The following is a 21182-nucleotide window of genomic DNA, read 5'->3' on the forward strand; positions in this document are numbered from 1 at the left end:
TGAGGTCGCTAGATAAATTAATTTCGTAAATAAAAAATGCTCTCACGATCAGCCGGACGCACGGCGATCCAAGGAACAAAAGTGCGATGCACCGTCGAAATTTAAACCCTTTCCATTCGATTGTTTATTTAATATAGAAAGAAAAAGGGTGAGTTTGCTCGGTTGGTAAGGGTAGGACTATTACATAACCTTAATCACAGACAACGCATTTCTAGATTTTAACGTTTGATTCACAAATCGACATTGATGATTCGTGCTTTCGAATCATTCATTGAAGTCACGGCAAACATATCCAAGGACTTGAAGGTAACTCTGGCTTGTAAATTTTTCCTCAAAAACTTTTCAATCAGATGTTTGCTGTAAACGCGATTTGGCTCTTCAATTTCCTCGTGAACGTTAGCCTCCCTCTTCGTAAGAACCAAAGTGTTCCAAGGCGCCCAAGTCGCCTCTTTTTGGAACCTAACCAACGCCAGCTGATGCAAATCTGTGCACTCCGAGATTCCTGACTTCCCATGCCAAATAACCGTCACCAAGTGCCGGATGCCCTTCGGTCCTATCACGAAGGCCACACTATCGAAGGCCTTCATCTTCGCCTCGTGTTTCCGCACCCTCCGCAGCATCTCGTCGAAGGGCTCGTGCACCGGGCGAACCGAGGATTTTGGCGCGATATTCTCGCAGTTCAAGCAGGTCGAAATCCGCTGGTGCCTGTTGAGGCCGAATCTGGTGATGGCCAGAAGTTTCCCACATCTTCCGCAAACTCGGGTCATTTGGTTTGTTATTACCCGTCGTCCCCCTGGTGAAAATGATCTCTTTTACAAACTATAAGGAAAAAGAGCGAATCTTAATAATTCATCAAGAACCGTAGTTTTTGGCAGTTTTTAGAAATACTAGTTCATCGAAAACTACCACCATTCATAAATATCTATGACAATTGACAATGTTTAACATAAATTCACGAAAATATACAGCTTCCATAAAACGTAATACCGTTGCGTGGATTTTGGTAGAAACGTATGCATATCTATGAAGATCTAGAATTGAAATCATGAGAAATAGTTCCGCGTACATTTCAAGAAAGTAAAACAGAAAATCTATGAAAAATTACCACCGTAGTTGGAATGGTTACTTTCGATCGAGCAGAGCAAAACTACGATGATCTACGAAAATCTAAGCTTGGAATTCGAAATGTTGAAAAGTACAACATTTCGTAAACTCCATAAATTCTCATAAAATAGTACGAATTTTTCCGAAAAATTTCGATGATCGAAAATTTTAGGATTCAATTTAGATCGATAAGATCACGAATATGTATGAGAAAGTATGAAATGCTATTTTTGAACCACCGCTAGATGTCGCGTCTCTCTCACAAGGAAAACTTATTGCAGACAAGTTAAGTTCCGAGCAAAATTCGAATTTACATTCGAAGACTGATTTTGTCATTTTATGTTCGTGAGTATGATCTAGACGGAATTAAAGAATCTGTCGTACATCGATAAACTCACTTTATCTAAAGAAGTGACTCTCATGAAAAAACTAACATTGATTATTCTGTTAACCGAGGAATCCTACGATATTCTACAACAAATTGCATCCATTTCAACATTTGATATAAGAAGAATGCGAGTCAATCTACACTCATCTATTAAAAACGACGATAATCTACGAAAAGCTACGTATTGTTACGAAATCCAAGTACAAAAACTAGGAATCGTCCCAAATCCTATACTTTTTGCATAGAAATTTTCGTAAAAATTCGTATAAATTTTCATGGAAATTCGTAGAATTATTTTCACCAGGGCCTTGATTTAACGCAACGGCTTCTTCCTCTGTCCGACATTTGGCGTCGCAGGATGTTTCTTTCCGTATGAAATAGAGGAACGCCAATTTCAAGCGAGCCCTCAATTGCTCCAGCATCGTCTCGTGAACGTTCCTCGATAGTAAGCAGAGCTCTTGATCGATGAGGTAGATTATTTCCAGTACAATTTCACACGTGTGAGCCTTAAAAAATTCCTTGATTTCGAGAAGCAGATTCAAACGCTCTTTGACCGTTAAACCCATCCGCGACATCGACTCGTACAACCTTTTGTACTCTTTTGCCTTCTGTACTCTAAGTGTTTCCATAGAAACGGTACATCCTCTGTATCCCGTCCAGGTAATCGGCTTTGTTCGACGGATCAAAAACTCCATGTTACGTCTCTCCACTTGAGCCTGCTTCACCTCGGTCTTCATCCTGTCGATCGCTCGGAGCAGTTCGATTTCTTTCTGCAATATAACCGCGTGCGCCGCCATCTTTGAACACTTCATGAAAGTCCGGTTCGCCCGTTCAATTTCCTCGATCCTCCAACGATCCACCAAATTGTAGAGCATTTCAAAATCGTCCCGAGTTCGCGGTTTTGTCGAATTTATGATGTGAAGTTGTCGCCTGTTTCCATGCTGCTCTTCAAACGTCCTGTAAAAACTGACATTCGTCCTTACCAGGTTGCGAAATATCGATGCGAAGTGTCGTATCATCGCACGCGTCCGATAAGCTCTGTAGCATTTTTGAATTTTTACCGCAAAGGCTTCGAGGTTCTCACTTGAAGCGCCGCCATCTTGTAAAACGTCTTTCCTTTGTTTCGGTTCGAACTTTCCCGCCAATAAATACTTGTCCGATATCCTGGGTATATGAATTCCATTTTCGAACGTTTGACTATCTTTTTCCAAAGGCACTTCCGTCGATTTATCTGCAAACACCGTCGTTTGCGTGTCTCGACTTGTCAGGGAATCCCATGATACTTTTGGATCTCTTGGACGAGTCTGAGTTGTCGCGTTGTGATACTCCCTTTGAGTTCTCACATCTTTCCACCCACCGAGAAACGGCTTTTTTGTGCTGTTGTCGACAATCTCTACTACGATCACCATTTCTTCAAGTTAACCAACTCGCAATTTATTCGCATTTCAGCATCGGTTCCTTCTATTATACCTGAGCCCTGAGAAAAATTTCTTTTATTATACAGATACTGAAAAATTCTGGCCCCTATCCATTGTTCCTCCGGCATCAAATTAATCATCACAATACCTACAAGAGACTACAGTATGGATGACCGTAATCAAGAAGAATGGTAACGTACTTGTCACAGGTTTTTTGCAGAAGTGAAAAAACGTAATAGCATTCAACGAAGATTACGAAATAACATTATTCTTTATCACTTTTCACCTTATGTGCTAATAAATAGCGTTAAATGAAGATGTTTCATTTGCAGATTGCACGTTGAAATGTATATAATTTTTACACTGTTGACAGATCTAGATTTACAGCTGATAACGTTACAGGATCTCACGAAAATCCATTTGGTTTTAAAATTGTCTGGGAAAAGTTATGAGATAAATCAAATAATATGAAAATAAGCAATAAACAAAGTAGTTTTTTGTGCAATATGAATTGCGACGCTGATCGTGAGTTGCGAAGAAAAATAGCGGTTATTTAGAGTTTGTTTTCCATCACGAGTCCACGATAAGTCATCAATCGGTACAGATAAATTTTCCAGAACATGATAAGTCAAAAAAAAAAATCTCAAATGCACTTAGCGCGTCCAATTTCTTCTTTAGATACCGTGGAACTACTAACAAATCGTCGTGCAACTGCCAGATAAGCGTCGAAATCATGCGGTTGCTAAGCCCGAATTCCGATGTTTGATCAATCCTGCAGACGCTACAGGTATAAATTTGACCGTACCGTCATAGATTTGGTCTCAATCAACAGCGCGGTGTAAGGATGAAACCACAAAATTATGTGCAAGTTTGAAGGAAAATATTTATCTGGACTCTTGAGCAAAACAAGAGCAAACGTTCGATCGTTGAACAAGTTATATCGTGGTTGTTCGAAAAAAAGAAAAGCACTATTAAAGTGTCTAATATCAACCACAGGCATAGAGCACGGACTGCGCATTAGAGATAGAAATGCATGCGACCAATATCTGTTTCTTTCCGGCCATAAACGTCACTCTCCTCTTAAGCGCCGCTGGTGTGAAATTTTTTTGCGAAAATGGATAGAAGAAAAAATCAGATGAGTGAGAGTAGAACTCACGTCCTGAGGGATCCGTACAAACTTAATTATTTTCTTTGTGGGATGTATTAACAAATTAGCTGCGAGTGTCAAAATATGTGACATAAATGGCCGTATATATCTTTTGATTGCATTGCCTTAGAAGCTTGAATTTCTTACACCTCCAAGGGACCGTAGAACTTAGTATTTGGTATTAATTTCAACTTGATACTTCTTATACCCGTTCCTGAGAAAAAGGGTCTTGACAGGCAGACGGACAAGAAAATGGTCCTATAGGGGTTGTTTTTTGTCCCTTGAGGTACGGAATCCTTAAAAGACATTGAGTGTTGAGTACGGAAATAGTATATCGTGTGAGACAAACTCGGACCTTTCCGAGTCCTGCGTCAATTTGCAATATGAGTCGCAGGTCAGCTGAAGACGTATATTGCAAATATTCGAAGGAAAAAGACCGTTGCCTCTTTGTTGCACATGATTCTTTATATAAAAAGAGTATGTTACGCATTTTTTTACGAAGCACGAAATTGAGGTTAGGGTCGTGTAATGACAGATTTGTCCGCGACAGCGCCTGCGCAGAGTATTGAAAAGACCACTTTTATGTTCTAGGATTCAAAATTGGTCTTTTTAGTACTCTGCGCATGCGCATTTGCAGACTCACTGTACAGTCATAGAAACGCGTACTTTGCGTACGGAAAATGCGCATGAAAAAATGCATAAAACATGTTCGCGTTGTATAAAAATATTTTTCTTATTATATTTATCTTATCAACCGAGAGTTTCTTTCCTTTGTTCATTATATCAATTACTTAATTATTAACGTCGACGTGTTTGAATACAAGAACTTGACCTCACGTTATGACATTCCATTCACATATTGTCAACTGTATGATGAACCAATCCGTGGAATAAGACTATTCATTTTTGATTCTTGCCACCTCCGATTTGGCGTTGCCAAAAACGTTCGGTCGATATTGCGACTGTTGTTAATTGTTATTAACGTTTATGTTTTGTACGAGAGCAGTCATTATAACGAGTTAATTATCGATCGATGTAACTCAGAAAATGGAAAGAATGAACTCCCGAGATAACAGGGGTCGCACTCCTGGGGGTGTGATTGAATACTTGCTTGGTTCAAGTAAAAATCCCAAAGGCGCGGCGTAAGGAGTAAACGCAAGATGCTACGAGCGGTTCTGAAAGACAGAGTGCTATTAAGAAGAAAATGGGGTGAAAATGGAGTGAATTATCAAAATTGTTTTAAACAGTGTTCTTGAATGAGATTTACATAAATATTTATTTTGAGACAGTACGATTTTAGGCCGAGAATAGGTGTAACCCACAATACTATCTATATGCACCCCTGAGGAAGGTGAAAACTACTCCTATGTACTGAGTTTTGTAAATCCAATGGCCATTCTGAGATCTCTGTTTGTCAACTAATGAATTCCAAGCGTATTTAGAATACGTTTATTATCAAATTTCTCCGTTAACGAATTACATTCACGAAAATACCTTTTTTTTCCATATGTTTACTTATAACAATTGTAAACAATTATGAATTCACAAAAAATTCTAATCATTCCAAAGTTTAAGTATTTTTGCACCTACGAATGGAAACAAATGCAGGATTTTGCATGGAATATAACAAACATGACAAATAAAAGGTGCCTCTGCAGTGGCTTCTGTGACTGAAGCTCACGTTTACCTCGATGAATAATGCCGGAAGAATAAACTTGCTTACGTGCTCTAACAAATGTCGTGACTGCTGGAAAAATCTGAATCGCCAGCAGGTGGCGCCACCAGCAAACGAAGCGATCGAGCTGAAAACCGAAGCGCGAGAGATCAATTCATCAGTTCACCACTAAACACCAGAGGTGACGAGTCGCCCGAAACGATCGTAGTTCCTTTTACTCCTTATTTACACTGCCCAGAATATAATGAAAATTACTTTGAAGTTACTTGTTGAACAATCTTGGAGGTTTTTCATCTTCTCGCAGTTAAAAATTCTTGTATAAACTTTCTAAACTCGGACGAAATACATTGCATTGATTCTTAAATAATCATCATCGTATACACTGAAATCAGCGGTTGTATACGACTACAATCTACAATTTTTCGGGCAGTCGTGTGTTCTCGATATTTTTATTCCCGACTCAACCAATTAAAGTTCACTTTTTTTACCGGAAAAGTGGGACGAAAGTTGGATATTATTCCCTCTTTACTTTTTTCCCCTCATCTATTGCAAAAAAGTAGCATTATTATTCCTCATGTGCGGAAAATGTGAGGTCGTATTATTTCAGTGTGTCTGGTTTTTTCTCTTTCTTTTACATTTCGAATCACATCTCTCTGTATTATTATAAACTTTAAGTAAGCTTATAGTTTTCTGACCGATATATCGCACTTACACATAAAAGGAAAACATTTTTTAAGTCAATAAAGTGATCAGAGTTGAGTCGGGAATAAAGTCCCAGATGTAACACAGGAATAAAAGTCTATTATTCCCTTGTTACATAATGCATCTACTATTACGGAAGGAATAATTCGATGGTATAAAGTTGATCCTTTGACTGTAAGAAATCGATTTTTAATTTTCAATCTTGAATAATGATGCGGGGTACATAATTTTTTTCATTATCCAACGTTCGGCGATAATCCACCACCTAAAAATCACGCTAAGCGTAACTATGAATTGCTTTTGGAGCTTCGTAATCCTTTCGCTTTTGCACCATGTAAAATCGCGAAGATTCTCGGTAGTGTTTCTCGAAGACGACCAACTCCCTGTAATAAATAGTTATCAACGGTAAACACAATCCTTATGAAATTATCAAGCACTGAATAAAAACTGGTTATTAAACCTGAAATGACTTTTGGCTTGCTCTTGAGCTAAAAATATTTTCTCAAGCAAGCTCTGAGCGTAAACTGTCCGGAAATCTTTGATGTAGTAATGAGCCTCGGCTTCCTCCTCAGTTAGTAAAATGCAGTTCCATGGTGACCATTCGATATTTATATCAAATCTACCAAGTCGTAATTTGAAAAGATCGTCGTTCTCACTTATCACCGATCTACCGTGCCAAATGTTGTTAATCAAGTGATATATTCCGGGCTCGCGCAAGATGAAGATTAGGCTCGAAAAGCAATTCCTTTTCATTTCATCTTCTCGTATACCGTTCAGCAGATACGTATACAGAGAGAAATTTATACGGGCCTGTTTTCCCTCGACCAATCTCTCACAAGCTGAAATTTCCATCGATATTGAATAGAACATCTTAGGTGAGTAGAAAATTTGCTTACGTAATAGTTACAAGAAAAGTGTACAAGAAACTACATTGAGAAGATAAACTGTGTGAAATTTTACTATTCCAAAATTTTTCAGACAAACTCTTTTTACGGGTTTATAAAACCTAACGAAATCGAATTTTTTAATTATCTCCATATAATGATTTTTTTTAACAAGTTTCAGATATTTAAATAAAGTTTTCCAATACCAGTTTTTTCAGTTCACAAGTTATTACGAATATTTACGATTATTTCCGTGAAATAAAATGTATGTGTATTTAAAAAATTGAATGTTTATGGGGGAGAACGGTTAACTATTAATCAGATAAACAAGTTCACTCATCAATTAAAGAAATTTTGCAATCTTATTTCAACCTTGTATGAAAAAAAATCTCAAATTTGAATAAACAATTTACAAAACAATATCTTCCACAACGCAAAACCGAACAAACTCACGAAAAAATAAATGCTAAACGTATATTCATACTGTTACCTGAACAAAATAAAAGTTTCTTCATTCTCACGTGAGCCGAAAACCTGTGATACGATAGCATCCTAAAACAGCGTCTACAAAACAACATATTTGTTTCCATAGGAAGTCTGAGATCCTCGCAATTTTGATCTCGAGACATAAAGTCATCCTTGCAATTGCACCTGCAATTTTCACTATTTTGCACAAAGTACAGAAACGAATCTGCGGAGGTGAAAACGCATATGAAATACAAGCCTCAGAAAAGATATGCATTATATGTTCAAGGAGGTTTCAAGTTTTTTACGTTAATACGTACGGTAAAATGCAAAAATGTTTGAAACCTTCTGTCTAACTTGTTTTTTATTTTCGGTCCAAAACAAAATACGAGTTTAATTCTTTACGAATCATGTGACAATGCTTCCCATTTTCTCACATCAGCTGTATCGCCAGTCATTGTCACATAATTCGTAAAGAATTCAACTCGCATTTTGTTTCAAACCGAAAACAAGTTACCCAGAAGGATAAGGCATTTGTGCAATTTACTGTACATTAGGGTAGTCTTTGAAAAGGGCATTTTTGACTTTCGACCGGCTAACCTCCAAAATCAGTTCCACATAATTCAAAAAGTCATTCGGTTTCGATGAAACTCGGTGCCCGGAGGTTTTCGAGGTCGCTGATTACGAATCTGAACTTGAAATCACAAAATTCAAAATGATTGATCCAATATAGCAACATCGATTGACTTTTGGGATTTTAGTCCATCATATTGGATCCGCCATTTTGAATTTTGTAATTTCCAGTTCAGAAGATTGGTTATCAGCGACCTCAAAAGTTCTTTGAGTACCGAAATTCAGGAAAATCGAGTGACTTCTTGGATTATGGTCCACCATATTGGATCCACCGTTATGAATTTTCAAATTTTGATTTCAGATGCATAGTCAGCGAGCCAAAACCTCCCCGAATACCAAATTTTATCGAAATCCGTTTGGCAGATTTAATGTGCTCCTGAAGAGGTTAAATGGGGAAATCAACCCTCTTGCGGGCACGGGTTAGAGTTGAGATAAAAATCTGAAAAAACAAGGAAATTATTTTTGAATTATTTCGAGCCGATTGAAATTCAAAAATGGCCTTTTTAAGGACCACCCTAATGTACATACAACAAAGTGGTATTTCAAGATGAAAACAAAATACGATACTGCACTCTCAATTCTTCGCCTCAATTGATTTAACCATTTGCTTCTGACTCCACGACTCATAAGCGTGATTTCCTGATCGATCAAATAGACCAATTCGTTAACCGCTTGGCAGTGATGATACTTTAGTGAATTTTTCAGCATCACTAGTAGCTCCGTGCGTGATTCGACAGTCGAATTTTCACAGCTCAAATTGTCATACAGCCGTTTGAATTCGCGAGCACGTTGCACTTTGACAGTGATCATCTGCGTGGGTTTGCCTTTGTATCCGTTCCACTCGATTGGCGCACAGTGAAATGTTAGAAACTTAATTTTCTTCTCTTCCAGAAACTCGGTTTTAACGTTTTGCTTTAATTGATCAATCTCCCTTAACATGTCCACCGATTTGTTTAACAGCATCACATTTGCCGCTCTTTGGGCTCCCTTGAAAAATATGCCTGCAACCCGCGTCATCTGGGAATGTTTCCACTGATCCATCAAGTTGTACAACATGTCGAAGTCGAATCTCGACGACGGATATGTCTTTCTTATAATGTCGTGCTGATGCCTCCTCCTATTGCAAAGGATAAGAAGAAAGCACGTATCATCTGAGAACAGGCATTTAGGATTAAGAGGAAACGTCAGTGAAACTCTAGGCTTTTTCGATTTTCTTAAAACTTCAACTCGTAATTAAACTCCATAAAACAAGTAGTTTTCACTCAGTTCCGAAAGCTACGTTGGAAGGGTTAATCACTCGTGAAATCTGGTGTACACTTTTCCGGAAATCTTTTGTAATCCCTGAAATTTGACTTTGAAAAAATCCTTTGAAATTCCATGCAGTCTCTTGTAATCTTTTGAAATCACTTTGAATCTTTCGAAATTCCATAAAGTCTTTTGTAATCTCGTAAAATCGTCTGAAATCATCTAAAATCTTTTTAAAACAATTAAAATCCTTTAAAATCTTTTGAAGTCATTGTAATCTTGAATACAGGTGTACGTCAAATCGATGAGATATTAACCCCACGGTTACGTTCCATGTGTGACCAGGTATTATTTAAAATAATGTAAAGTGGTGCTTTACGAAAAATGACTTGCGTTACAATTCTTGTCGTAAAAAACTAAAAAAAATCTACAGCTATTGGAGGAGCGTAGGGAACGAAAGTTACCATGAAAAGTTACCAACAAAAAAGCATCCAATTTTCCCAATAATTGGCAATTGATAATTTTTGAAAAAAATTTTTATTCGAATTTATTTGAAAAACGCCACTTTGTCACGGTATTTTACATAATACCTGGACACATATGTGGAACGTAACTGATTGGACCCGAGTGAAAATCACTTGTTTCGTGGTGCTTTATTATCAGTTCAAATTTTAAGCGAATCTGAAACAGTCTACAGTTTTACTGACATGTCCCCTTAAGGATGCCCTGGTGAAAATAATTTCTGCTATAATCTGCGGAGACACGGAAAAAGAGAAAATCGTAAGATATCGACTTTGCTTTTTTTATGTAGAATTTTCAAAAAATCCCGTCATCTCCAACTATCTACAACAAAATGAAAATCAAATGATCTGAAAATTTCAAACGTACGAATTTCTGTAAAAAATATTACGATAATCGACAGTTTTCTACAACAGAAATAAAAAAAAATCCTCTAGCCTTAAAATTAAGAAACAAATTCTGTGAACTTTTGTAAAATTGTATAACGAATTCATTCGAAAATATACAATTTTATAAATTCAGTGATAGTTTCACGTAAGTAAATTGCGAAAACTGCGAGTTTTTACGAGTCCTGCGGAAATCTACAACTCGAAAACATGAGGAAACTGTTTTTCATAGAATTACGGAAAAAAATATCAATTTCCAGTAACTATAAATATATATAGTTTCTCTATAAGATTACGGACATCTTTCAAGTATTTTCTAAATTAGAAAAAGCTCCGAGGATTGAAACCAACATTATCCAAATTCGTTCATTTGTTTTCCAGATGGTGTCGGGTAAAAAATTTATCAGCCACGCACACACAAACACCCGGATGTCCACCCGAAAATGATCGAAAAAGATTCTCGTAGAATTTGAAAGGTCGAGATCTGGTGAAAACTCAATTTTTCATTTTCGGAGTGATTATAACAACCGGGTGATTTTCAGCTTGTAATATTTCATGATTTTCTACAAATAATCTGCAATAAAACAACCATTTCCTACGATTTTCTAGTTTTTCCCGATTTTCGTTAAAAAAAAACTTTACTTTTTCTCAAACTTTCCAAAAATGTCGTACTTTTCGGTGGAGTTTATAAAAAATTGTACTTCTCAACGAAATTCTAAGAATAACACGAGAAATTTTTTTTGTCTTATCTGGATCCTAAATTGTAATTGACATTCATAGAAAATTGTGGATTTTTATAATTTTTTTTTGTATAAACTAGTAGTTTTTTACGAAATTCCACGAGTTTCTACGGAAAAAAATATACATATATACGTTTCTTCCGTGTAGAAAATTGTAATAATCTTTTTAAAAAAATTGTAAATGCACATCATTTTTCGTACAAATTTGCAATTTTCTATGCAAAATACTACAATTTTCAACGATTTTCCAAAATTTGCCACGCTCTCGGACAATTTCCTACGACTTTCGAATATTTCCTACAATTTTCAACGAATTGCACTTTATTACAGTTTGACGTAGAAATAATTTTCACCAGAAAAGTGTCACCTTTTGAGACAATGAACATGCAGTGTTTTACTTGTATGCCAAAAGCCTTTCTTCCTCGTGCCGTTTGCAGTCTGCCACGAATTGTCGATAAGTGGCAGCAGACTCTTTTATAAATCTGGCAATTCGGTATGCTCTGTAATATTTTTGTATCATCGTAGCTTTGCCTTCGATGTCTAATTTCGATTGCATTTCATCGTAAGTTTCGTATGGTTTTGATCCAACGTATTTATCCGAGACATTTGGAACGTAACAATCTTCACTGCGAAAAAATAAGCGTGAAAATGTAGCCTTAAAGTTCATTCATTGCTGGATCAAACATATAAAATCAGCTCTATAATCTATATAAAGGGTATTCCACACGATTTGAGTTACCTTTGAACATCGACACACACCTTCGACTTTATATTTTCATTCCAAAGTTCTCATGGATCAAAATTGGACCGCTTACGAAATTCAAGAATTTTCGACTGAACTTAGTTGAAAATTAAAATGTTGTTACAACAAAAACAAATTGGTCAATGAATTCATTTTGAATACAACTGTAATGTCAAAAAATTTCAAACTTTTTTTCCGGATTACTATAAAGGAACAACAAAAGAAATTCAAATTATAGGATAGAATTTTTCGACTTCTGGGAAGACATTATCAGGCGTGGATCGGAGGGGGATCTCTTGTGAAGTACGTAATTTATAAGAAAATAAATTTTAATCATGTGATATTATTCCGTGGTAAATTGAAATGGAATTTCTTCATCTGGAGGAAGACGTTGAGTGTTGAAAATATTTATTGATTAAGAAAGATTATATAATTGAAAAAATTTTCGTGAGTCTTTTTCAAATTATTTTTCGTCAACCAAAGCGTTTTCGTAAAATGTCGAAGTATTTCTTTTTTCAAAAAATTGGATTGAAGACAAATCCATCGATCACTTTGTTTTTTCAGATACAACATTCCAATTCCGAGACAACACGAATCGAAAATTCTCGGATTTTGTTAACCGTCAAATTGTAATTCTTGAGAAGTTGAAGACGCTCGTTCGAATAATTTTTAAAAACAATCAGACAAGATACTCGCACACAGTGTAATAAAACCCTGTAAGGGAAACTAAAATCGAATGAGTGTCGAAGGCCAGAGGTGGAATGGGGCCCCATAAAACAACATAATCCGTTAATTACCGCCACATTTGAGTTGCTCGATGGACAGGCGTTTCGGTAAATCGGGTCTTTGTTTCCACCGTTTGAATAGGTCTTGTGCACTGAGAGTTCCATGGTATTCGTTTCTGTCGAGGCCCGGTTTGAGAATTTGCATTTAAATATTGAACGCCGGTAATCTTGTGCCGCCATCCGCCCAAATAAGGTTTCTTTATCGTACGATCTTCCACTTCCACGACGAGAACCATATTTTATATATTCTCGCCTTTTTCAATCTCCAATCAGTCGGATGTAAGGTAAAACAATGTTTCCGATTACAGAGAAAATAAAAAAATGATGTATTGCATTCACGGGTTTTTTGTTTTTCGTTTCTGCGTAACACGAACCGACGATTTATCGTACAAAGTTGTAATAATTGTATACTTCAATTATGCTTAGATACTGGCAACTTGGATTTTTGATGAAATAATAAATACTTGGAAAAGTGTCAATTTCACTTTCGTTTCTGTAATTCACCTAGTGTTTTGTTTTCATTCCTTGATATCGCCTGAGAATGAACAAAACAATCGATCACTTTTCAAACTCGATTAATCGACTGACTCGATTATTTTTCCTCGCAATCGGTTTTTGTTTTTTCACTCTCATGAACGATGCAGTACAATATCAGTTTATGTGGGTTTGTAACATTTTTTAAAAAAGAATGGTTGGGACGAAAAATCTGAAAAAAATGGTGAGTGCTTTTTTTAGGTTGTAGAATCATATAAAAAATAATGATGCAAATTGGCGAGGGTCAGGGAAAATGTCCTCTCAGTTGGCATGGAATACCTCATATACATATGTATCGATATAAGTTGCAGACACCACCGAAAAAAAAAATAATTAAAACGTCATTATTTGCGCCAATTATTGTAAACACTCATAATTCAACATACCAACTACCTAACAAGATTGAATCTGAACAATCTCGAATACGACATAAGCTAAGATATTCACAATTTGAGAACAATTTTTTTTTAAGCAGAATGTTAAAAATTACTGAACTCTGGTATTTTTAATCAGATTCTAATGTTTTAGCGCTAATGTTTTTCTTGCTGATCAGTTCCACGCAAGATGTGTGAAAAACCTTTATGAAAATCCCCATTACAGTATATAAATATCATTACTGACGAACATCTGTTGTAACGTACTTACAAATACATATTTTCGTCTACTCTAGAAGTAACTATTTCTAAACTTTTTTCAGGCAATCTCTTGAGATCTATATAGTGAATAAAATAAGCTCAAAAACATTATACAATTGGGACTGAGATTGGATCTAAAAAACACCAGAGCTTAATCATTTTTAAAACCTTACAATGGTTGTCAAAACATTTTGTACATCTTTAATAAACCTCAAAGAGTGTCTTATAAATTTTCCATTGCAAAAAACATTGGATTCAGATGGAATTCTAAAATCGTCTAGGAAGTACATTTTGGCACAAAGATTGCAATTATTTTCAAAAGTGGATGTAATGTAAGCCCGGATTTCTTGTGAGCAAGACTCCAGTTAAACCGCTGACCAACACACCTCCGCTAATTATATAATGTAATAAATAAACGCTTATTTATAAGTTCCATTACTTCATCATTGACGAAAGTAACGGGTCAATCAGCACTGTGCGATCATGACATATCTAAAAAAGCAATGAGCTTAATGGCTAAACCTGGCGCGTTACTCTTTTCGCAACTTTTGATTCAACCGATGTGGCTCATTCATCCTGAAAATTACACACACCACCAATCTTCTATAGTCAATAAGTTACTACCGTAACTTTAAAACGGAGAAATTGGATATCCCTTTAGTAGATAAGGCAGATACTTGTAAATTTGGTGTCCTATGTTTGGCGGATGATGCATTTTAATGCAAACACAGCCCGCAGTAAAGTGACGAGAGAGAGAAGAATAAAATGAAACTATTTCTAACAATGGATATTATAGTTTATTTACAGAGATACAGAAATTTTTGTCGTGAATGCGAAAGCATGAATGGAAAGAAACATACAAAGAATTTTAACATTTTTTACAACTTTCAAAACAGTTTTAATAAATATGAAAATTACTTGGACGCATAACTAATCCTCAAACAAAAACAATAGACTCTCCATAATTCAATAACCGTTTGAAAAGAAATTCAGTTCACTCTGATATCTATAAGTAAATTTGAGTAAAGTTTCGTTACAAATTCAAAAAATCCGCTCTTTCAATTCCTACCGCCATTTTAGATCACGTGCTATTATTCTTTCCTGATACATGTTATACTATCACTCTGTAAATTTGCTGTCAAAACCTACAGAACATTGAGTAAAGCACAACAATCACTCACTGAAAAAATACATTTTTTTAATGGATGAGCACAATTTCTGGACTTTTTCAAAACCATAAGATTCCCTGACTAGTCTCGGTTTACTTCCAAATCTAGAGCTGCCCTGTGAAGTACGTATTCGTATAGTACTGTATGCAAGGAGAAGCTGGGCCGAGAAGTAGGTATGGAGAGTCCACTGTAAACATATAGGTATGTATAACTATTGTATGTAAGGGAATTTATTGAGGTAACTATAAAACAAGCTAAGCGAGTTTAATCAACGGAAAATGTTGGTGGCACGAAAAATCGAAAATCGGGGGTTCCGTCGAATCCTTTTTATGTCCTCCAGCCAAAAGTTTCAGGACAATAAAATTCGTCTTCGATACTTTGAGTAAATCATTAATCTGAAAACAATTTCGAAATATTAAATTAGCAAAGATATTGTATTAATGATTTCATTGGCACTTTGTGATAGACCAAGTGTATGTATATTACCTGATTAACTGTATGCACATTTGCTGGATACAAGGACAGAGCACTTTCTAACATATTTCTAGCCTGATGAAAGTGTCCGCAACCAGCCAGGTACTGCTTTTCACTTGTAACAGTTTCCTGTATTGCAAAAGAACACGTGAGTATACCGATGTATCTGAGCCGGTCCACAAACTTATGACCAGCTTTTAAGGGTTAAAATTTCAATCCGGCTGTTGTTCGGATATGTTGTAGTGTTCACTAAGATATAAAAATCCTGCATTTTTTAGATCTTTACGTAACCGGTCTTTTACGAGACTAGAACATATCCATATTGCAATCAGATCGAAATTTTTATCCTATATACTATACATGTATACTTTACGAAACTATGGCACAAAATCTCCCAAAAAATCGGCTCAGGAAAATATTTAAGAAATTGCATTTCCCTCGGCAGTTTGTCTGCTGTCTTCTAATGTGACTTATAGAAGTTCGATGTTACTTTTTACCTACGATTTACACAGACTACTAACTTACATCTCTGTTTAACATCTGCCCACTTGTCATGTCTAGAAATTCCTGATAAGGAACTGGTGGAGGAGTTAATAATGATGCAAAAGGCAACAACCTGTGCTCGTATCTCACTCGCTCCGAGTCAAACTGTGATTCGGGTAGAGGAATCTTTTTATCCATTCGAAATCCCATCAACGCCTGTGAAAATATCACACTTTAGACGAGGTTCATGAATGTCAACATAAATAACGGACAAACAGCGTCTTTGGTTATTCTTCAACTCATTTCAACAGATAATTTTGTAAATTTATAAATTAATTGATTCGAAAGAAATATTACAGAATCAAAAAAAATCTTGACCTTGTAGTATCCGCCACAAATATTCTGCATAGCTTGGTACATTAATATTTCTAGACTGTATGGTCTAGGGGTGGATTTTTTTTTCTTATTTTTAGCACTTTTTTTAGCCCCTCTGCCTTTGTGAGTTTCACTATGAATATCTTGTTCCATGAGAAAGGAGTCCGCTCTTGTGATTGCAGACATAAGCCACCCGTATAAAAACTCGTACAGGTACCAAAATATATAATGATACTCATGGACCGAATATAATTCCAGTTCAAAACCACTCAGTAAATACATAACCATCACACGCAACGTGTGGTACAATATCCATGTGCCAAAATATGCCAAGTGTGGCCTTGGAGTGTCGCTTTTCAAAGATAGTGTGTGCAGATATGAATCCACTCTTTCAGCCTGTAAAAATTAATTTCAGGATCAATGCACTGAGAAAAATCTCATTTGTCATAACTACTTCTAAATTTTTGCATAATGAGTAACGATACAGTAACGGTACAACTACATTTTCTGGTTATTGCAACGTTAAATCTATTTTTTTGTTGAATAAAGCTCTAACATCAATTTATTGTAGCCTCAACATCGAATTATTACGCAAGTTACAATAAAATATAGTAGGAGTGACCATCTAATAAAACGAAAAGTAACACATACGAGATATTCGGGTTGCAGTTACAAAACTCTTTTCTATTTTTTATCCCGAAGTACATTTATCAGTATGATGAAAAATAAAAGTAGCTAAGGACTGTATGATAACCACAATTAGAAATTTTTCTCAGTGTATTACTCATCAATCGATGAACAGTAAACAGGAAAATACTACATAATAAATTGGCAGTTATTTCAAATCAAGTGATATTACAGGACATTGCTTCAATTGCATGACTCTTTTCAGTTTTCTCAACTTTTTAAACTCCCAACTAGGGCTGCATTGATTAGCTGAGGTTTAAACTCGACTTGACTACTCAGTATAGATTTTCTGCAAATTCTTTCACTTTTGCTACAAATGTTGATGTTTCTAGTTCAAAATACCTCATCTTGTAGAGCAGCAAAGTCTTCTAACAAATGGGCCAGTTTATCTCTTTGCCGCGCTCGATTGTGTCCACTAAGTTGCACTAAACTACCGAACAAGCATACACAGTGGCCCAAGAACCCATCAACATAATCCTTTGCTTGGTGATTCTGCAGTAGTGTGATTTTCGGCATTAATGCTGGAGGAGCAATAAAAGCCCTAGCAGCATCTCTCAATACATCACCGAAACTTTGAGTTCCAAAAACTCGATTGGTTAGAGGCAGGTAAACGATTTGTAGCATGGATCTGGATAGTATGCATGGGCTTTGGCGTGAAAACTCTAAAAAGAAATCCTAAAAGCAGGAGCATTATTTGTAATTTGTGGAAAAGGATTTTTTTTCACATTTCGCACAATAAAGTAAATTTTCTTACGGACTTGATAACTCATGAACGTTGTTACTATAATTGTTGTACAATCAAATATGTTTGTATGTTATTTGATGACCAATCTATTTACCAAAGCGCCGTGGAAGCTAGTGTACCCCGTTATTTTGCTGACCGTTTTCAATCGATTTAATAATTCATCTATGTACTCCAAGGCCTCACTTCGTGGTTTGATTTTCGTGTATCTTGGAAACGTTGGAGGCAATAACCGCTGATTTACCATAGGGTCAAAACCCATAATGTTTGGATGATCGCCTGAAATAAGGATTGACGTCATTCTACAAGTTTTTCAAAACGCATGTTTACAAAAGTCAAAGAAATTTAAATTAAAATCAGTAGTTATCTAATACTTTTGCATTAGAGGAAAAATTGGAATTTGCAATAAGATCTTGTCAAGTTATGAAAATAATTTTTACAGTTTGCAAATTCTTTAAACAGTACAGTTAAATAGTCATAATCGCTTGTAAACCTAATTAACTCAGGTAGAAAGTATACTAACATAATTCGTCAGCTTTTACACCTCGAGAAACAGTTTTTATCATGACCTGCATCATGTCAGAGCAGTTTGATAAAAGCCTTTGACAATCAGCCAAGTTTTGATGGAGCTGCTCTTTCCTTCCCATGAGCGACAGGGTTTGATAAAACATCTTTGTGAACCTTATTCTAGCATATAAGGCCAGAGCATCATTATACTGTGGAAAAAAAATCAAATTACTCAACGTTCGCAGTCGCAATTCTGTAATCATTCATAATTTATGTTCTAGTTTGAACGACTCAGTAATCGACAATCTCGACTATGATGTGATTATACTTGGACAAATAACTCTCGAGTTGTAATAAAGTAATAACATCGTAAAATCTTAGGATACAGCTAAGCGTATCGAAGATACCACAAGTTAAAATTTATAAAACATTTTAATAAAATGCAAGAAAAAGGACTTACTTCTCGATTAGACTCATCATCGACTGGTTTTATTCTACTTTTTCTGTGCAGTTCCTCTTCCACCTCTTTCAGCATTGCTATAGTCTTTTGCTCTGTAATATCCTGTTGTAATCTGTAGCCATATGTTACGCTTTGGAAATCTTCCTCCTCAAAAACCATAGCCTTGTTAATACAGTCTTTAATAATTTCAATAATCTTATAAATTGCATAACAAAATGTTCGCAATGACTTGTCCAATATTTGACCTGGCTGATGCAAGTACAAATTAGTAAACACAGTTTGCGCCAAACTGTGCCCTTCAAGCCAAGAGACTATGCAAGAATACGTCGAATCAATGATTCCGATCACTTCGGCCAAGGTTAAATTATCCAATTTTAATGCCCCAGAGTCTACTGCCTGTTTGAACGAATATGGCTTGCTGTTTCCTCGATTGCACAACATCCCGGCGTCCATTTTTGGGTCCATCATTTCGATAGCAGACATGGCTTCAAATAGGCCGAATAATTCATCGTGCAAAAGTTCACCCAATTCCAAGCCTGAATATAGGTAACGTTAGTCAATTAAATTACAATAATTGCAATCCGTCAATCTTTCGGAAGATGGTCACAAAAAGCTTCAAAAGTATGGATAAACATACAACTAATAATTTCTAGAATACAATGAGAATACTGCTTACTTTGCACGGAACTGAAGAAGTCATTTGTGATATCAACCCAGTTGTATGTCAGCTGGTCGAAACTGAAAGTTTAAAACAGAAATAAAGACGAGCTTGAATTACGTACAGTCAATGTCATGAATCATTTTTTAAAACATTACCATATTGCATCTTCAGAATTACCTTACAGGAGTCAGATTTTTCAAAATAAGATTATATTTTGCCGTATTTCTAGTCTACTGAGTGCCAAACGATTCTAAAGTTACGACATACATGATTTTTCTTAAAAATGTAACGTTATATCAACGTTACAAACTTCATACTCATAAATTGAATACATTTTTTTTCAATTTCCTGCCATTTTACAATCAAAAGACGGTGAAAAAATTACTTCGATTCCATTTAGATAGAAGGAAAATAGAATAATTAAGTAAAACGTGTTTTGTATAGAAATAGCTTTGGAGTATGGATTGGGGTTGACTTATTCCTAACCTAAAAGTGACAACATTTTCGGAAGACTCGTCAAATCGGGTTGTTGGATGAAAATGTTAACTTACTGCATTTCTTTCTCGTGAATATTTTCAACTAGATCTCTTGCCAAAGCTGTCATTTTAAAAAATTACTTCATTAGATATTATAATTAAACCTTCCTATAATATTTTCCTATTCCACTGCAATAATTTGCAGCACATTCGCGCCTGTAGTAATGTCACCGATATAGAGATCAGTCAGTAATGTCCACAGGCCAATCGCTTATTCCCACCATCTACCAACCCATTTTCGCATAAATCCCTGCTTTTTTACGTTCAGCAATGGTTTTCACCCTGGCTTTTACTTTTTACTTTCCACTGCGTTCGTCCGTAAAAAAACACAAAATACAGATCGCTTGGTTGTATATTTCTTACGTCCGTGCATTTTTCACATGATTTTTCGCATTTCGAGAATTTTTACCTAGGACCCTAGGAAAGAAGATTTTACCCACGGACAAGCCACGGACTTAATTTTACCAACTGAAAAATTTACCCCTAGACAGCGCTGGTTTCTTGTATCTAAAATATCGCCAACTTTAAAATGAAGTATTACTTAATGTATTTTTGTTTTCAGGAGCGTTACGTATATAGAATTGTCAACAAAACACAAATATCACATCTTTAGAACATAGAATTTCGTAGTTCAACACTACAATAATATGAAAATTGTACGTTTTTTGTGACTGTAACTATAATCTTCATTTAACATGATCTTCGTTCATTGCTACCGTAACCAGAAACTTCATTGTAGACAAAAGCTTTTGACTATGTATACGTTGACTGAAGTATAGTCTTCAGTCAACGGACAGACGTTGGGTATTATTATGTAGAGACGATTTCCGCGATTTCAAAACTCCCGCGGCCGCTCAACCGCCTACAGCCAATCAGAATCGTTGATTGGAGGAACCACATAGGGAGTTTTGAACAGTGGTTTTCAACACTGAAACACGGTGGATTTCGGAAATCAGAAGAAAATTGTCTTTATTACAGCTTAGGCCGTGTTCGTAAATTGACTGCCAGTACTAAAAATTCCCTAGGACAGAGACAAAGCTGTCCATGAACTCGGCAGCACAAAAGAGATAAAAGATTGTTGACAGT

The 21182-nt window shown here is 35.9% G+C and overlaps 3 protein-coding genes across 3 annotated transcripts; all 3 read right to left on the reverse strand.

Moving 5' to 3' along the window:
* Positions 1-230: 230 nt before the first annotated feature.
* LOC124187052 (IQ and ubiquitin-like domain-containing protein) lies at positions 231-2901 on the reverse strand. The gene is made up of 2 exons (XM_046579299.1): positions 1794-2901; positions 231-793 (listed from the first exon to the last, which is right to left on the reverse strand). Exons 1-2 carry the CDS (start codon positions 2899-2901, stop codon positions 231-233), a joined length of 1671 nt encoding a protein of 556 aa, XP_046435255.1.
* Positions 2902-6711: 3810 nt separating this feature from the next.
* Positions 6712-13069, reverse strand: LOC124187053 (IQ and ubiquitin-like domain-containing protein). Its single transcript, XM_046579300.1, has 5 exons — positions 12846-13069; positions 11705-11932; positions 8979-9533; positions 6895-7101; positions 6712-6817 (listed from the first exon to the last, which is right to left on the reverse strand). The coding sequence occupies exons 1-5, from the start codon at positions 13067-13069 to the stop codon at positions 6712-6714; spliced, it is 1320 nt and encodes a 439-aa protein (XP_046435256.1).
* Positions 13070-14790: 1721 nt separating this feature from the next.
* On the reverse strand, positions 14791-20282 carry LOC124186209 (N-alpha-acetyltransferase 35, NatC auxiliary subunit). Its single transcript, XM_046577708.1, has 10 exons — positions 20112-20282; positions 19576-19637; positions 18900-19435; positions 18456-18648; positions 18030-18211; positions 17533-17865; positions 16507-16899; positions 16171-16344; positions 15658-15774; positions 14791-15566 (listed from the first exon to the last, which is right to left on the reverse strand). The coding sequence occupies exons 1-10, from the start codon at positions 20162-20164 to the stop codon at positions 15426-15428; spliced, it is 2184 nt and encodes a 727-aa protein (XP_046433664.1). The 5' UTR covers positions 20165-20282; the 3' UTR covers positions 14791-15425.
* Positions 20283-21182: the final 900 nt, after the last annotated feature.

This window comes from Neodiprion fabricii, chromosome 7 (assembly GCF_021155785.1).
Source record: "Neodiprion fabricii isolate iyNeoFabr1 chromosome 7, iyNeoFabr1.1, whole genome shotgun sequence".
In the NCBI taxonomy this organism is placed as follows: Eukaryota; Metazoa; Arthropoda; class Insecta; order Hymenoptera; family Diprionidae; genus Neodiprion; species Neodiprion fabricii.

Excerpts from the sequence above, each read along its gene's own strand:
- LOC124187053 (XM_046579300.1), bottom strand. The coding sequence starts at position 13,069 with ATGGTTCTCGTCGTGGAAGTGGAAGATCGTACGATAAAGAAACCTTAT. Across the intron at positions 7,102-8,978 it reads AGAATTGAGAGTGCAGTATC|ATCGGTGATAAGTGAGAACG; the intron begins GTATTTTGTTTT and ends TTGGCACGGTAG. Across the intron at positions 6,818-6,894 it reads CAAGCCAAAAGTCATTTCAG|GGAGTTGGTCGTCTTCGAGA; the intron begins GTTTAATAACCA and ends TATTTATTACAG.
- LOC124186209 (XM_046577708.1), bottom strand. The coding sequence starts at position 20,164 with ATGACAGCTTTGGCAAGAGATCTAGTTGAAAATATTCACGAGAAAGAA. Across the intron at positions 18,649-18,899 it reads ATGATGAGTCTAATCGAGAA|TATAATGATGCTCTGGCCTT; the intron begins GTAAGTCCTTTT and ends TTTTTTCCACAG. Across the intron at positions 17,866-18,029 it reads CTAGCTTCCACGGCGCTTTG|GATTTCTTTTTAGAGTTTTC; the intron begins GTAAATAGATTG and ends TCCTGCTTTTAG.
- LOC124187052 (XM_046579299.1), bottom strand. The coding sequence starts at position 2,901 with ATGGTGATCGTAGTAGAGATTGTCGACAACAGCACAAAAAAGCCGTTT. Across the intron at positions 794-1,793 it reads TGCGTTAAATCAAGGCCCTG|GGGGACGACGGGTAATAACA; the intron begins GTGAAAATAATT and ends CATTTTCACCAG.